Source organism: Porites lutea, chromosome 8 (genome assembly GCF_958299795.1).
Source record: "Porites lutea chromosome 8, jaPorLute2.1, whole genome shotgun sequence".
Lineage (NCBI taxonomy): Eukaryota > Metazoa > Cnidaria > Anthozoa > Scleractinia > Poritidae > Porites > Porites lutea.
The window spans coordinates 311773-324314 of NC_133208.1; the positions used below are offsets into that span (position 1 = coordinate 311773).

The 12542-nt window shown below is 40.2% G+C and overlaps 1 protein-coding gene across 1 annotated transcript; it reads left to right on the forward strand.

Moving 5' to 3' along the window:
• The first annotated feature begins 2491 nt into the window (after positions 1–2491).
• On the forward strand, positions 2492–8214 carry LOC140946043 (uncharacterized). Its single transcript, XM_073395111.1, has 5 exons — positions 2492–2584; positions 3059–3275; positions 5041–5321; positions 6087–6261; positions 6845–8214. Exons 1-5 carry the CDS (start codon positions 2521–2523, stop codon positions 7968–7970), a joined length of 1863 nt encoding a protein of 620 aa, XP_073251212.1. The 5' UTR covers positions 2492–2520; the 3' UTR covers positions 7971–8214.
• Positions 8215–12542: the final 4328 nt, after the last annotated feature.

The window sequence follows — 12542 nt, forward strand, 5'->3', positions numbered from 1 at the left end:
CAGACTGCGAATCAAAAACTCATTCATATTCTCAATTGGCTTGAACTTTAAAGACCTTGAGCGAAGTCTTATTATGGATAAATGGCTCAAAAAGTTGAACGCTTTTCTGGCAAATATAGTATGCAACAATTATCACAGAAATGAAATCAAATATTTAGAGGCCTTTTCAGCTAATAAATCATGCTTCACTAGTTTCATTTGTCCAGTTAATTAAATCGCTATGGCTACAGGTTGTTGTGAAAAGCTGTCTGTCAATCAGTCGGTCAGTCAAATTTTCCATCTTTCAAGAAAACAAAAGCCACGCGAATCACCATAAACAACTTACCTCCGAACAGTGTAAATCTCGCAATCAAATCTCAGCTGGTAAGTAATTAAGTTCAGCCAATTCTCAGGGGGTTTTTTGTGTTTCTGAAACTACTTTTAGCACAAAATCAGTGTGTTCTAAGGCTGATTTTTAGGCGGTTTTGGACTGTTTTTATCGCTGTTTTAGGCTGATTTTTCGGTTGTTTTGGACTGTCTTTATAGCGGTTTTAGGCTAATTTTTCGTATGTTTTGGACTGTTTTTGTAGCGGTTTTAGGCTGAGTTTTAGGCTGTTTTGGACTGGTGTTAAAGCGGTTTTAGGCTGATTTTTAAGCTGTTTCTAGCCTATTTTAGACTGTTTTTATCGGTATTTTAGGCTGATTTTTAGGCGTTTTAGACTGTTTTTAAAGCTGTTTTACGCTGATTTTAGGACTGTTTTTAAAGGGGTTTTAGTCTACTTTTAGGCTATTCTGGACTGTTTATAAAGGGGTTTTAGGCTGATTTTTAACCTATTTTGGACTGTCTTTATCGGTATTTTAGGCTGGTTTTTAGGCGTTTTAGACTGTTTTTAAAGCTGTTTTACGCTGATTTTTAGGCTATTTTGGACTGTTTTTAAAGGGGTTTTAGTCTACTTTTAGGCTATTCTGGACTGTTTATAAAGGGGTTTTAGGCTGATTTTTAACCTATTTTGGACTGTTTTTAAAGGGGTTCCAGGCTGATTTTTAGGCTTTTTCTATAGCAGTCTTAGGCTGCTTTAGACTGTTTTTGAAGCGGTTTTAGGCTGATTTTTAGGCTATTTTAGACTGTTTTTGTAGCGGTTTTAGGCTGTTTTGAACTGTTTTTGTAACGGTTTTAGGCTGATTTTAGGCTTTGTTGCACTGTTTTTGTAGCGGTTTTAGGCTGATTTTTCGTCTGTTTTGGACTAATTTTATAGCGGTTTTATTCTGACTTTTAGGCGGTGTTGCACTGTTTTTGTAGCGGTTTTAGGCTGATTTTCAGCTGTTTTTACAACGTCTTAGGCTGATTTTAAGCCTATTTTGGACTGTTTTAATCGGTGTTTTAGGCTGTTTTTTCAGTATTGGCCGTGTCTTCTCCTAACCGTAGTTTTATTTTCTCTGCAGTTCGATACGCCAATTTTTTTTTTGCCTTATTTTCCTTTGCTAACAGACAACGAAGACGAATTTGGCTTGCTCAGTTGAACATTTCTGTTACATTGCCAATGTTTAATTACAATAATGCAGGCTAGTTTCCTGACCGTGATTTTCTCTGGAGCTCTAATTGATCGGTTTGGTTTAAGATAGTTTTAAACAAGTGGGCTGGGAATTCTTTATGTATCTATCTATAACAGCGGAGAAAACTCGGTCAATAAGATCATGATAGACTGCTTTTGAAGATTAGAACGAAAAAGGGAAAGGTTCACGACAAAAACTATACAACAACTTTGTTCTCCACTAATCGTAGACCCAACATCAAGCACTTGATGATCACACAACAGGAACAAATCGCGGTACCAAGTTTTTTCTCTTTTACAAGTCAATTCAGCAAACAATATTAATGATAAATGATTGTGTTTGTGCTGTAATAAAAGAAGGCAAACTTACGCTTGCAAATGGAGTTCATACTGATTTTTTCCTTTTATTTTGTCTATAAACTACCGAGCAAGATTAGCAAAACAACAATTTTGCACGTGCAGCACACTTTTTGGTACATTTCTTTGCTCTCACTACTCGACTACAACGTGAGATTGCCTTATTTCATGTTTATCGAGAAAGTAAACAAACGACGACGATTTCTCTTTCGTTTTTGCCGCCGTCTCCGTTTGTCGCCTTCTTGATAGAGTCGGCCGGTGACACCAGTTAACTTAGAAGTCATGGACTCTGGGGCCAGTTGTTCGAAAACCGATGTTTCTTCATTTTTCTTTCGTTCAAAAAGCATTTTTTCTGATAATTTTCTCCGTTCTCTTTAGAGCATTCAATCATCCAATTGTAAACAAAAATAGTTCTACTAATTTGGGTTTTTAGGGCTTCATGTCTGAATTTCAGTGTCGCACTAACCCTGGGTTATCTTAACACAGCTTAGAACAACCCCGCCCTGGTCTCTCTTTAGGAAGCCTGAGAAGAGTCAGTTTTCTTGGGTTCAAAAACCACGGCATCGTCATAAATGGCTAATTCGTTTTTTGCTTTTGCAGTCGTATAATACAGAAAAGGCCGGATCTTACGATGTGGTTTATTATTCCAGTTCAACTGGTCCTTCTGTTTAGCAGCTCCTTTTTGTTTTACTCGTGTAAGTAATTGGATTATTGAATCACGTTCCAGCTGTTTTTACCGCGAGGCATTTCAGTTCTCAAAACATGTGACCTTTTTCTTATTGCTTTGCACACATGTACCGATAAAAAAGATCAGAAGGCTATTGATTCGAATTTTAGCTAAAAAATGTGTACACTATCTATAAATCTGACAAGGAATCCGGCCGGTATCCAGTACCTCGAATCCACTACGTGGAATCTAAGAATCCTAGACTTTACCTTACATGACGAGGCTGCGATGAAAGAACCATCTCTCTGAGGAGAGTTGCCTTCTTGTTAACTGTTAATCAGATCATTTCTTTGGAATATGAGGAGAGGAAGGTCAAGTATGACGTAATGTCGAGTAACTAGCTAGTTCATATTTTGATACATTTATGCTTAAACAGATCTGAAGTGAAAAAATGAACAAATTCAGTTAATTGTTCTCAATTATAATATTCTAATACTTTCAGCTGCCGCAAGATCATGCTACATGCAAAACTGGGGAAGCAATTTTAAAAAAAGCGATGAAACAGCATGTGGATCGTATTATAATCTTGTGGGTTTCGAACGAGATGGCACTAACAACTTACGAGGAATAAAGCGAGCTAAATGCTGCCGTCGAGATCAAACCTTCTGGAATCAACCTACCCAATGTCAGACGCCCGATTGGATCAGGTCACTTGACGGGTAAATAATTTCTTGGACTGTAACCCCCTTTTTAAAGTTTAGTCCCCGCTTTTTACAACTGTAAGAGGCTATAATACCGCGTGGGTACGTTAGGTCATCTATCGTGCCCCGCGCAATAAGAACACAGGTTTTCGCTTCATGTTACCCGCTAGCGGAACCAACCGTATAATAAATAAATATGCGTTTTTTATCAAGCGTGAGCTGGTCAAGATGCCTGGATATTGTCCAAGTTCGTTTTGTGGTAATATTACGGAGCTTAAGCAAACACGTTTTTGAGCTTCGCACGTCAACCGGAAGTGTGGTCTTTTTTCCTCCACTATGCCTTTACGCGACTAAATTTGTATTACTAAGTGTCTTCACTCATAAAAAGAATATTTGCCTTAGAATTAGGGCAAAAACACTACCCGTTGACTTCCGGTTGACGTTCGTCGCTCGAAAACGTCTTTACTTAAGCTCCCTATTATGGGCCGAGACGAAGTCGAGGTCAATGAAAACGGAAAAAAGGACGAGGCTAATATTCAGCCATTTTGACCTGGTCAATAAAGGATTTATTATAATCACCAAAAAGAGAACCTTTTCTTGCGGGATCAACGCGTGAAATCCCGAGTGGGTCCACCTTGCCCGCTCACTTAGCCAATCAAAACATAGGATTCGCTTTATCTTGCCCGCGGGCGGAGTAAGCCATATTTAGAAGTAACTTAACATCAACCTCGTCCCCAGGGCTTTTCCCTTAAAAAATGGGTGGGGCTTTTCCCGCCCCACCCATTTTTTAAGGGAAAAGCCCTGGGGACGAGGTTGACTTAACATCTGTCTGGATTAACAAGTGTGTTCTACCTTAAAGTTGAGTGTCTCAGTACAAAAGGGATGACTAGTGATGACTAGGATGACTAGAGATGACTCGGATGACTAGGGATGACAAGGAATTATTTGGGATGACTTGAGATGACTAGGGATGACAAGGGATTAGTAGGGATGACTGGGATAACTAGGGATGACTGGAATGACTAGGGATGACTTGGGATGCCTTGGGATGACTAAGGATGACTAGGGTTTAGAACAGCCAATGGGCAGTGTCGCGTCGTATACAATAATCAAAATAATCTGCTTTTTTTCAATGTTTTTAGTCGCAATATTTAAATTCGCTAGGAGGCCAAGAAAGGTGACTAAGGCAATAAGAAATTCATTTTCCAACTTGTTTTAGATTTCTATTATCAATAATGTTACCCTGCATGCAGAGGTTTCTCTCTTGCATGGCTTTTAGCGTTTGCAAAGTCGTTCGCGTCGCTTGTCTGTCGCGTAGTTGGCTTGTTTCATACCCCCAAATTAAAACCGACTACGCGACAGACAAGCGACGCATACTTCAGTAAAACCCATGAAAGAGAGAATCCTCTGCCTGCAGGTTCTATAGAGGACATAACAGGGCCGCGCGGAAATACGAAATTTCTCTGCCAGTGTTGAAAAATGTTTTTCAACACGAGAAGAGAAATTTCGTATCTCCAAGCGACCATGTAATGTTCTATCTATTATATAAACACTAACGAAATACCAAACCATTTTACTTAAATAGTGTTTTGGTCTGAAAGGAGCGGTTTATTATGAAGCCATAGTAACGTCATATTTTCACATGTGAAGATATCAAGTTTTCGCGCGAAAGTTCACTTGGTATTTCATTGGTGTTTATATAATGAATTACTTTACACTGTTTTAGTAAATGACGTTATTATTTATCATGTACCCACGAAGTTTTGACGTTTACTTTGCTCAGCACTGGAGTAAGCAACTGCCAACAGGGTTTCTTCCTCCGAGGTTTGTATCGGTCAAACGGAGACGGACTGTGGAATATCGAGTGGGGTAAATGCTGCAAACCATCTCAACATCCTTACCATTGGGGTGGCTGCTATGACGAAGATGTTAGCAACACATTTAATAAAGCTGGACTGAGCGAATGTCGCAGGGATGGATACTTTATTGCAGGTTTCCAGATTCAGGGTTCACAGGGAGGACTGTCGAACATCAAGAAGTTCAAATGTTGCAAAATGGTCAATGGTAAGTCTGAAAGAAATCTTTGAAATATATCTAGATTGGCCAGTCGAATCAGATATTAGCGAACGCTAAGCAGTTTATCATTTGTTGAATAGGCAACAAAGATATTTGCGAAAAATGAAGACTGAATTTTTTTCTTTAGATTTGAAGGAATGTGTATCCCCACCATACAGCTACTTTTCAAATCTTATTTTAAAAAAAAATGTCTTAAAAGGTCTGGTCCTTGTGTTCAAAATGGAAACTAGTCCGTCAGAAAATTCGAGAAAAAAGTCGGCAAAAATGTTAAGAAAAAAAAAACGGGACATAAAACTAAAAGAGAGGAGAAAGTCCAGAAAGGGAAAATCGGGCACAAAATTTGCATGACACTAATCGGACTCCGTTACTTTGTCATATTTAATTATTTTCTTATATGCAGGGTTTAATAAGTGAAAATAATTTAGCTATGAGTTGCGCCTTTTTTAATAATATTTTAGTTAAGGCCTTTTGAATACCTAAACGGGAGATTTCCCTACCCTTCCATTTACTTCAACTCGTGAATTTCTCACCCTTTTATAAACCTGAAGGCAGAACTGAAAAAGGTCACGCCCCAGTTTCGCGCGGAGCGTCCTCTCACTTCTCAACACTCACAATAAAAAGAACTGACCTTCTTTTGTCCCAGGGGGGTGGGGAAACAAACATACGCCTCTCAGTTCGAAGGGACCACCAGCTTATACTTATCCTAAACCTACCTAAACCTGAAATATGCTGTTTACTCTGATTTTTCTCTAGAAATTCCGAAACTTAAATCATTGGGCGAACTGAAGCAGCGCGTGATGGATGTTACCATGTTTAACCTCGGTCAGTTGGCGAGCATGATGGGATTTGCATGGTCTGGTGGATGCTTCGCTAAATACTCAGGGGACGATTTCCGTCGTAACGGCGACAAATGGGAATCTACCTATAGGTAATCCAGCAGTAACATAATTTACCACACAGTTTTGTCATGCTTCCTCAATTCTTCATTACGATGGCCTATAACTCGTCTGGAAAGGTTTTATGAATACTTTTCTTTATTTAAAATACTTTTTGTGAAAAAGGAATATTTTCGAAAACTTCCTGAGAATGTGATTAGTTTTACCGTTTTTGAACATCTAAGCCAACGCTTAAGTTAAAGACAAATTCTGAACATCAAAGTTTCACAGTTGTTTTTTTGGTTTTAACGTTTCATGTTGAAAGCTTAAAATATCATTAAATAACTGGTCATTATATCAGTTACCTTTATATTTTTTTGTGATCTTAATTAGAATTATTCCATAATAGAAGACAACTGGCCGCAAAATATTACAGCTTAGCGGTTCACAGTAGTAGGACGGTTCTTTAAGCTCTTTATAATGTTCCTTTTTTGTCAGAACAAGTTCTAAAACTTTTACTATTACTTTAAAACCATTCCCATTTTGGGGGTGCAACACATTGGTATTCGTTTATAATAAAGCACGTGATATGAAAAATTGTTAGTAACCATTTCTTCGCGTTTATTTTGGTGGCAGATCGCACTGGTGTACAGGAAATGGTCCGAAAAAAGACGTTCGGCTGAAGATCACTTACGAGAACTTTGCCTATACAATGAGAGATGTTAAATTTGGGAAGTCCATTACACAGACCATTCCCTTGGACAGAGAGCAAGAGTTGCTTGATTCTCCAGACAGAAGCTATAGCAAGACAGCGTACAACAGAAAAAATAGTAACGGTACGTCAGTAGTAGAACAGGAGATTCGCAGCGCTAGGACCTTGAAAAATGTAAGGAGAAGCAGCTGGGATGGAAATATTGGAATTGAGGTGGGTTTGGAATACGAACCTCCAAGTACCACTGGAGGGGTGGGGTTTTCTGCTAAGACGAGCTTTAAATATGAGTGGGGAGGCGAAGAAGAAGATACAACCGCTGATGAAGATTGGCATATTTTGTGGCTGAAAGAAACAAAAGAGTTACCTGCAAACACATTTGCTGAGTGGCATGCATTTAGAAAGCCACAAAAAGTAACAATTCCTTATACTGCTACAGTCCTTCCAACATTCACGGTAACACTAGAAGGTTATATGGTCTGGGGAGGTGGTTACCATGGAAACAGTCCAAACTTTCATTGGGAGCACCGCGGCTCAGGTGATCGAAAAAAGATTTCGTTTAAGTTTGGAAATGATCAGAAGCCATTCTATGAAGATCTCGAGGAGCAAATCGATCAGAACAAATACCCTTGGCAGTGGCACGCCATGAAACAACATTACCCATATGCACAATATTTCATCGACCAACTACTCAACAAAGACCTCTATTCTTTCACCATGGTTGGTCAGTTTGAGGAATCCACCGAAATTGAAGTGAAATCCTATTGGTATCCATCCAAGTCTTTGGACCAAATGACACACGATGCACCAAAAAAGACTAAAGATAAGGCAAACAAGAGTGGGAAACCTGTGGAGTTTCCTCGCGTGTTGCCTGCACCACCAAAAGTTCAGACCATCGACAACAGCAAGGAAATGAAGGCGCCTCCAGAGAAAAATTTTAACGACAATGATCGTGATACCGAGTACAAGTTCCCCAGAATTAAACCATCGCCACCAGAAGTGGAGCTTATTGACAACAAGAAGGACATGAAGCCGCCTCCTCAAAAACAATGAACATTTACTGGGTGAACTGATAAATGTTCCCTTCAATCTTAAATGCTTAACTAAATTATTAAAATAAAGCATTACATTAATATAAAGTTCCAATATTTGGTGCTTAAGTTCCTGTATAATTCTAGACTGTGACCTAAGAACTAGGCTTGTTCATCAAGAACCCAGCCAGTCTTAGGGCCTGCTTTCATGGAGGTGGGGGAACCCGCCCAGGTAGGTGATCATGAGGTATTCCGCCTGACTGTCCATATAGTCTCTCGTTTTAATTTGATTGCGTTTACATGATAGGTGGGGTGACCTGACTAGTCGCGTAGCCCCGTCTGCCAGACCGGGTAACCCTCTAAGCCGGGATCTAAATTTGCCATGTAAACGTTTCAAGGTGCATGAGGTAACCCGCTTAGCCGGGGTCGGATTCGTGATATAACATCAAGTTCGCACAAAATTCACTTTGGCGGTGGCTTTACATCATGAAAGGTAAAAAATAATAGAAAGCCACAGCACTGAAAGTTGTATCAAGAGCAGCAACTGAGAGCAGAAGAGCATTAATCGCCAAAAAACGTGGATTGCCAGCATTTTTCTTGTTGACGTGCTTAGCGACCATTCAATAATCTTGAGAAAGTGCACCTCGGGATGGTGGGGTTGTAAGATTGCATGTAAACGAGGATTAGTTTTTCACCCCACTTAACCGGGTTACCTCACCTTCCTGGGGTCCCCTACCTCCATGTAAACAGGCCCTTAGCGATTTGCTGAGTGGGGTGAATCACTGAAAGAATATCAAAGCAAGTTCAACCCCAACTCCCCGTCTATTTGTACCCCAGAATACAGTTATAGTGGAACCCCGCCATACAACTAGTAACTCCTTCTTTTGATAACTTCTTGTTTATTGCCTTATTTTACACCTTCGTTGATCCAACCACCCTGTTATACCAACCAGTGACCTCTTTTTAAAGTCAGAAAACAGTCAAGTCTGGCAAACTGCAAAGATATTTTAGACAAGACATACAGGGCTCTTATGAAACCCTCCAAAACCATGCGTTAACGCCTCCACAGATATCAAAGTTGGACGTAACTAAAATAGAGATCTTGGAAGGTTAACAAATATTGACCCATCAAAATCTTAATCACATTATACGTTACCACTGAATCTGACTCGTCCCCAGTCGTCTCTTATCACTTGTAAGCGTTCATGGAACGGTCACGGAAGACTATTACGGCATCTCGGCGCGAAGGGGACCATAGGAGGGAAAGCTCTCTCCTTCCCATCTCCCCTCACGCGCATCTTCCAGGCGCATCCCTGGTTAATAGGACAATCACATGACTTTTGGAGGGCATATAGTTTATTTGTGGCCTGAGTAGCATCATTTGCTATTCAATATTTTTTCAGAAAGTAAAGATAGGGAGAACGAGATGCGCAAACATATTAGTGAAAATCGTATTAGGGAAACTGGGCTTTTCTTGACCTCATGAAATCACGGCAGGAAGTATTCTCCTAAATCAATATGTCACTTTGTACATTTTTTACACCTGGTTGTCAAACCTTTAGAGATGAACGTCACTATATTCCCCCGAAATTTTATTCAAAAATCTCGCCTCTGTCTCCTTCATATCAATCAAAAACAGTAACAATCTCACTCCGGTGATTACTATAATCGGAGTCCCATTCACAGTCCTCACATTCGAAGTCAATTGGAAGTTTAAACAGCGACTTTTTTGACCGACGCTCGTCAACCAGAAGTAAGCCTTTTTCTTTTTAATATTCCTTCGCACCACCAAATTTGTATTGCTAAGTGTTTTTTCACTTAGACGATTTGCCCCAAAATTTGTTCAAAATCCAGCTGAAGAGTGCAAAAAGTCCTTTCCGGTTGATGTGCGTCGCTCAACAACGTCGCTGCTTAAGGTTGTCCTGAAAGTAATGACAGAAAATGGAATTTATTCACTTCCGATGAAGGTAATTCCAACATCACTTGTTTGCTTATTCTTTGCGCGGCGTCCTCATCAAAATTGCGCGCGGGTGTCACACGTATGACGCAATCATTTCAAACCACACTATTACTGGTCAAAATGTCAGCTGCGTTCTCCTACCCCGATTATAGCAAACTTAACAGCAACTGGAACACGTACACCAACCCACCGCCTGACCAGTACCGAACGCACGCGCAAAGCCATATCGCCTGGGTGTTAGCAGACAGCTGTCTCGACCCAGGGACGTCCTTATTAGGGACATCAGCAGGTCCACAGCGACAAACCCATTACCGCAGACCAGGTTACCGCAGACTATAGCCCCTGGAATAGGTTCAATGTTAAGGGCCTGCACTCACATTCCTAATGCGCTAGTTTCATTACTTTAATCTTTAAATCTTTAATCAAGGTAATTGCAATAGCGTTTGTGCTAATCCGGCAATGGAGCGGCCAGCGGTCGCTCAAATATATGGTATGAAATTACAATGAAACATTTACATGTTACAAACATTAACCACAAAGGACTGCAAAAGACCGCAAGCGAATATGCCGAACATCGTAGGATCTATAAAGACCTGATCAGCAAAAATAATAATGTAGACATATTAAATTCTGCAAGCAGAATACTGCAATGCTGAGCGTAGTACGATCAGCATTGCAGTATTCTGCTTGCAGAATTTAATGTCTACATTTACATGGTGTTGAATTACATGGTATGGAAGTAAAAGATGTGATTAAGTTAATATGTTAAAGTAGTGGACACTCTTCGGATAAATTCTTGGTAAGATGCCTAACTAACAACATCAGATGATAACGCGTTCCACACAGGGATTGATCTCACATAGAAAGAGTGTTTGTAAGCGTCGACTGAAGAGGATGGTAGCCTGACCTTAAAGTCGTGGCCGCCCTTGTACGGCCATACGCAGGCCGGAGGTAAGGTCATAGGTCGTCATAGGGAAGGGAGATGTTCACTTGACCTCTATGAATCCTATAAAACATGCCGAGATTGCATATCCTGTGCCTTGACTGCAGTACCCTACGGGCAGAGGCCCTTTGATCTTCCGAGATAAGTCGGGAAGAGGAAGATCGAAGGGCCTCAGCTGGCAGGGTATGACTACAGTGAAGGCCAGTTCAAATCAGTAAGCATAGATGAAACGCTACTATAGCGGCTGTAATCGCTGTTAACAGAACGTGCTGCGCGGTGTTGAACAGTTTCGACACAGTCAATCCCTTTATTTGTATCGGAGACCAAGCAACCGTGGCGTATTCAACAATCGGACGCACTAAGGATAGGTATGCGCGTGCATTAACCGATCGATCGCACGATCAGAGCTTCCTTTGAAGGATCCTCAAAACTCTCGTAGCCTTCTTTGTAGCTTTTTACTCAGTTGAAGTACTCGTCACTGTAAGAAGTAATAATTATATTTACTATTAATCTAACCCATACATCGCGAAAGTTCATGAACAAGTATAAGCATGAAAATGTTTATTTTCCTGACTCTATTGAGCGCGTTTTACGAGTCCTCGAGAAACGTGAAACGAGCACTACGAAAGCCCGCGCGCGAGAGGCACGCGCCAATCGAGAGACTGGGTCCTAAACGAAACCAATATGGCGACTGATTATTGACCACAGCACACGTGTGTAGTAAATTAGATCAAAAGTAACATAATTACGCTTCTGGAACTTGGATTTTAGCTTCAGCAGTTCTTTTACCTACTCGTCAACACTTGGCTTTATTCATGATCTAAAAATTCTCGAACTTGGCATGGCAGACGTCGTGAAAAATCTGCACGGGTCTTGTGAGGTAAGCTTACATGTATGCCGGCATGTATGTGTAATTATATTGTAGCTAACCTGCGATCAGGCGGTCCTTCTTCCTTTTCGTAACAAAAAAAGCCTGATGGCAGGTTATATTGTGGCTTAAGGTAAGCCTAAGCTTCAATTTAATACTATTTCGCAGAAAATGATGGTCTTATAAGAAAGTAATATTGGTGATGGTAATTGAACGATTATGGCCCAAATCATCAAGTAAATCTAAAAGATCTGGTACAAATTAAGGTGAAACATAAAGTTTGAGGTACAGAGTACATGTCACAGGTCACAAGTCACAAGAACAGGTCACTGTTTTGTTGATAAATAACTGAAATAAGCTAAGCATCTCAAATGGTAAGCTTGAGTGATTATTGTACTCGATGTTTGCTTTTTATATCTTATTTAATGAAGTTGAGCATAGTTTATGCAGCTATTTAGTTTACGCTTGTTTGTAAGATTTGAGACAATGATCTGACCGAGTATTAGGTTTGTTTTAAGTTTACAGAACTTTAAAAAACCTTTCGACATTTCTCACTGCAAATAGAAAGAAAACGTTCCAAAGAATATTTAGTTATAATTCTGGCTGTAAAAGGAAGCTTTGAGCGATTTCCTTGCCTCGAGTTTATCTTTGAACAAAGCAAACACCGGGAAGCCGGCTTAAAACATAAACTTAAGCTCATAGGCGTACGGGCTATTTTTTGCCAGGGGGGGCGGTAAACCATTTGCCCAAAAAAGTTTTGCAAGTTGCCCAAATTTTTACAAAACAGTTGAACAGAAACGAGGGCCGATGCAACGACATAGGC